The sequence below is a fragment of the Populus euphratica genome, unplaced genomic scaffold (assembly GCF_000495115.2).
Source record: "Populus euphratica unplaced genomic scaffold, PopEup_1.0 scaffold12.1, whole genome shotgun sequence".
Classification (NCBI taxonomy): Eukaryota; Viridiplantae; Streptophyta; class Magnoliopsida; order Malpighiales; family Salicaceae; genus Populus; species Populus euphratica.
Genome location: NW_011499858.1, coordinates 1,502,580 through 1,508,371, shown reverse-complemented (window position 1 = coordinate 1,508,371; position 5,792 = coordinate 1,502,580). Strand labels below are relative to the sequence as shown.

The 5,792-nt window shown below is 29.6% G+C and overlaps 1 protein-coding gene across 1 annotated transcript; it reads left to right on the top strand.

Moving 5' to 3' along the window:
• The first annotated feature begins 2,901 nt into the window (after positions 1-2,901).
• On the top strand, positions 2,902-5,505 carry LOC105123978 (protein PXR1-like). The gene is made up of 4 exons (XM_011023783.1): positions 2,902-3,049; positions 3,493-3,618; positions 3,724-3,779; positions 5,047-5,505. Exons 1-4 carry the CDS (start codon positions 2,983-2,985, stop codon positions 5,275-5,277), a joined length of 480 nt encoding a protein of 159 aa, XP_011022085.1. The 5' UTR covers positions 2,902-2,982; the 3' UTR covers positions 5,278-5,505.
• Positions 5,506-5,792: the final 287 nt, after the last annotated feature.

Sequence of the window (5,792 nt, the reverse complement as noted above, 5' to 3'; positions counted from 1 at the left end):
TAATAGAATTCCATGACAAATAAGATTCCATTTTATGTCATATATTCATTTCTTGGATGGATAAAGAAAATCTCGGGGAAGTAAATGGGAATATGGAAACCTTAGTACAAAATTTCCAAATGAATGGAGTGTTTTGATGCCAATTGGATTAATATCCAAATATTCTCTTAATATTTCTCATTGCTACACTCTTGTGTATAATTAGATTCCCAACCATTAAGAAAATAACTCACAATTGATGTGTTAAATTGTTTTTGAGTGATACCCATATACTAGTTAAAACCCTACTATGATAAAAAAGAAAAAAAGAAAAAGAAGAGTTTACTTGTAAGATAGCTTGAGTTCTGATGCCAATTGGATTAATGTTCAAATATTCTCTTAATGTTTCTCATTGCTACACCCTTATGTATTATTAGACACCCAACCATTATGAAAATAACTCATAATGAATGTGTTAAATTGCTTTTGAACACCAATACACCAATTACAACCCTACTATTATTAAAAAAAAAAGTTTACTTGTAATATAGCTTAAGTAATTTCATGTAAGAAACTGGTTTGATAATTCTAGTTATAACTATTTAGAAAAATATATTATACTACTTTGTACTTGGGCTTCTATGTAGGAAACACTCTTTTTTATAGACTACTTGTTATAAGTTGTTTTTCATCATTTAAGAGAATGGATAAAAGATAAATAAGTTTATGAGAGTGATTCTTTTAGTTGAGTTGATATTTGGTAAGACATTTTTAATACTATTTTTTTTAATGGAAGAAGACTAGAGGAACATATACAAGGGCATAAGGTGATCAAGAAATTGAAGTTTGAAAAGTGATAAATGATAAATGACTTATGAAGAGGGTTTTATGATCACCTTTGAGATGAAAATGAAGTCCATGAAAACTATAATAAAATGCATTTTCTCTCTACATAGATCTTTCTCATTTAGTTTTAGCTATTATCTGATACTAATTACCAAAATAATTTTATATAGGCATTTCATTAAGACATGATGATTCAAAATTATAAATGACTTATAGTCAGTGTTATATCAAACCTATAAAAAATTACAAAGTAAATATAATCAAATTTTAATTTTTTTTATTAATCAAAATGATATATAATATTAAGATTTTACTTCTACTTCACACCTTGATGAACTTCACAAATCCCAAGTTGATTTTTAAAATAAAAAATCTTAGCATTAATAAGTAGGTTTATAAAGTGTTTGGTGGTGGCAAGGGCAGAAGATCTTTGATTGTTCATTCCGTGAACAAGCTACCTAACTATTGATGCATCACTTTGATGGAGAAATCCTTGTATCAAGAGATGATAATAGCAATAACTTGGTATGCAACCATGATGTTTCATTTTTCTAAAATGCATGTGCTTGAATTACTAGTCCTTGTTCGCAAAGGCCACTAATTAATGGATTGTATGTATAAATATCATGTTGAAATCCTTCATCAGGCAATTAAAAAAATAGTTTATTTGTATAATCTTTGCACGTTCCATTAATAAGAATATTGTAGATCATCAAATGAGGCTCTAAGTCACTTCTTTTCATCTCTTGAAACTATTAAAATTAATTTTAAAATGTCTTTTTAGTTATTCTAGGTACATGTATATAAAATATCAATGGAGTTATCATTTGAGTTTCTTGAATTATCCATATAATTTTATGTTAAGTGTATTGTAATATAAGTTCAAGTTTATGAAACTCTCTTTTAGAAGAATAATATAATATGAAAAAAGGTTATCTTTCATCATGCTTCCCTTCATATCTTTCACTCCTAATTTTTTTTTTTAAATGATATTAAAGCTAAATAAAGTAGTATTAATATCAACAGATGTTTTTTTTGCAATCCTATACAAAACTTTTTTCATTTAATTTTATTTAATTACTTTTTTATGTATATTCATTTTTATTATTATTTGATTAAATAAAAATTTAATTAAAAAAAAGTTATTAAACACAACTAGATTTATGATCTATGTTGCGAGGTAAAATATATTTATTTATATTTAATTTTTAATTTTTAAATTTAGTATTTGGTTATTTTTAACAACTTATTTTTTAAATTTATATATATATATATATAATTCTAAATTTATTTAATTATATCCATCCATCAATTTTTTAATATATAATTAATTTTTTTAATGTCAAGAAACGGGTTGAAAATGTCTTCCTATTCAATTTTTTGCTTTAATTTTTATTTTTTAATGTCAAGAAACGGGTTGAAAATTTTTTGCTTTAATTTTTTTTTTTATCCCACGCATGATGGAGCGCGGGCCAACACGAATGGCATACTATAAAGTATAGTTATAAACGATATAAAATTTAGTTTAATTGTTTAAAGTACATTACTAGATTGATAAAAAGAGTCAAATTCTTCTCTGCAACTTTTGGGCTTCGAAATTTTTTGAGCTTAGATAAGAAGTTCTGAGTTTTTTTTCAAAATTTAAGTCCAACATATGGATTTCGGCTCTTATTCATTTCGGTCCACAATGAGCTTCACTTTTAACTTTAGTTGTCTTTTTAAATAGGATTATAAATTTGTTTTTTTGTAAATTATAAATGTAGTATTTAAATTAAATATTTTTTCTTTGGTTTTAAGAATAATTAAATAGTTTTTTTATAGGTTAAAATCTATTTATAACTTGGTCATTTTTCTTATTTCATAGTTTTTAAGAAATAAAAAATGATAAGAAAAAAATAATAAATTTTTTAAATTTTTTTCTTATTTCATAGTTTTTAAGAAATAAAAAATGATAAGAAAAAAATAATAAATTTTTTTAAAAAAATTTATTAAATTGAATTAAATATGATCAATATTAATTAATTATTTTTTAAACTAGAAAAACTAGAGTGGCTAATTTATAATTAATTCTTTCTAATTTCAGTTGCATACTCCTCTCCTGAAGTCCTGATATATATACTTTTCTCTCTTATAAAAATAAAACATATTTCGCCGAAAATGGGAGACGAAAGGAAGGAGAAGAAGAAGAGCAGGAAGAGAAGCTCCTCTCTGTCTTCGAATGAAGGTTCTCTCTTATATATATATATATATATATATTTTCTGTATTTTTCTCGAGAAAGTGAAAGTAAAAAAGAAAATTGAAAGCATGATCTTGAATTGATATAATATGTTTTCTTTGATGAATTTTGAATAAATTGAAAAACCCACCTCAATTCTTCTGTGTAGTTTTGTTGAGAACAAACAAGTTTGTAATTTTATGTTCTATGAGACCTCAAACACGAAATTTGTTTGTTTTCCTGCATTTTCTCAGCAACCAAACAGAGCTTGGTATTGTTATGGTTGCCTTTTTTCTCTGGGTACTAGGTAAAATGGAAAATCATCTCAATTATGTTAGTGGTCTAATTAGGAGAAAAAAAAAAGTTTGGTTTTTCAGGTTATTTAAGGTTTCAAACGAAAGATGGGATTGCTATGTTGTTTTTGAATTTGGCTTTGATTGAAATTGTGTAGATGAAGGAGGAAGAAGGAAAAGGCAGAGAAGTGACAAGGAAGAAGGAGACGGAAGGAGAAGTAGAAAGAGTGATAAGAAAGAGAAGAGAAGGGACAAGAAGTCTCATAGGCACCACTCTGATAAAGGTATACTCTATACTATTGTAGTTTCTTTTTGTTTTTTATGTTTATGAAGCATGACATAATTTTCATGTTGTTGTGTTCTGACCTTGCTAATATTCATTGCCTCAGAGAAGAAGTCCAAGGATAAACACAAAACCAAACGACACAAAGGGGATCGCCACTTGGTAAGTTTGTTAAGCCTGTGGTAATCTTGAAGCAAGCTTTGATATTTTCTTATGTAGTGATTTGTGAAAGTAAATTAGGGTTTTGATTTTGCTGCTACTGGTGTTATGCCTTACCAGCTCATGCACCTAAACCTGAAAGGAAGGGTGTGTTTTATTTGTCAAGCTGTAGATTGTGATTTTGGATATTTTCAGTTCTTATTATGGTAGGATATTCTCAGGAATAGGTGCTTGGATAGAATGTGAAACAAGTATCCTAAGGCCTTGCAACGAGTTTTTGAATGAAAGGCACCTAGAATTCATAACATAAGCTGAGGTGCAGACAAATCTAAATGGGGATTCTAGTTCATCCTCTCAGCAGATGTGTGGGTGGTCGTAATAATGCTATATAAACTTTTTGGTGATGCAATCCTATGTGACAGGAAAACAATCCACCTGTGTGTAATGTCTGTAATATTGCAAAGAATACTCGTTGGTAATGTCCCTTAATTTAATCAGTGTATTAAGCCAAGTTCCAGTGATACTTTCAGTAACATTGAGAAAGTTTAGAATTACTGTTCTAGAGACTTGATTTTGCAAATTGTATCCACCTCTTGGTCAGCCATGATCCTTGGACTGGTGAATAACTTCCTGTCTACTCAGCAAACTGGAACATAATGCTCAATATACACATCATTTATTGGGCTCTACAGAGCAAAGTAGAAATAGTTCTAAATGCCCTTTGTTTCTTGTAATGCATGGAAGGCACAAAGCTCTACCTATTGAAGAGCTAACTGCAGTTTCCTATGTCAATTGCAAATGTTTTAATTCTTTTGAATTTAGGACATTCTGTGGCCTCGATATGTGTAAAATTTGTTCAATCTTTTACTTGGATGTTGTTAATGGTGGTGCACTTTAATAGGACAAACAATGAAGCATCCTATTCCAGAAGTGGAAATAATTTCTAAATCCTGTAAATGGCTGGAACAAGTGTTGCATTTAATTTAGCCATCTTTGATGCAGACCATGCATAAAGTATCCTGCTCGGCAGAGTTCACTTAGATTGAAAATTGTTGATTAGAGCAGTCAAAACTAGGAAAATCTTAGGTCATGCACATCCTGTCTAAGTGTATCATAGGTACACAGGTCAAAATTTGAAATGTTGAAAGTTAACAAATTACCTTGGAAATTTCAGGTGTCATATGTTTGAACTTGGTGAGCATTTATAGATTTATTTGTAGAGTTTAAAGATCATTTCACTGATTTCTGCTGTAAATTTTTGTTCCTCCAGAAACCTGAGTTTCAACTGTCCAATGACGATTACTTCTCCAAGAATAATGAGTTCGCTACATGGCTCAAAGAGAAGAAGAAAGTGTTTTTCTCTGACCTTACATCGGAATCTGCACGAGAATTGTTTTCGGTCTTTGTCAAGGACTGGAATGCTCAGAAGCTTGAATCCCGATACTATGAGGGCATTTCAAGTGGGCCTCGAAGTGCCCATAACTGGGCACTAAAGCTTTAGAGAAGAAGACAGCGCCAGTGGTTTTGCTTTGCTTTGTTTTTGTATCTGTATGTCTTTCTATCCTGTTCTACGGACACTGGAGAACTAGACATTTTAAATCAGCTCATGCTAGAATGTTGGCATTTTGGGCCATTCTATGAATTGCTTGTACTTGTAGGGCACACACTTGCATGATGTGTTCGATATGTCTTAATCATCAAGAATAGTTGTTATTCAACTTTAAATCACCATGTTTCTATTGCAAAAACTTGAAACCGGAAAACAATTTTCTATTTTTGGCTAGAATATTTCCCTCCGTTACCTTCCATCATATACAATCTTCTGTATTATTCTGTCTTCTCCGTATGCTATCAAACTTGGTAATACTGCTACACATTGAAGATTTTGGGCTATTTTCTTATCACGAGGAGCATGACACGTTATATAATAGTATTAGTAATTGAGGAGACAATGAAATAAAACAATTTTCTCCAGAAAAAGGAAAAGACCTAGGTCAGTGAAAGAAATTGACCATG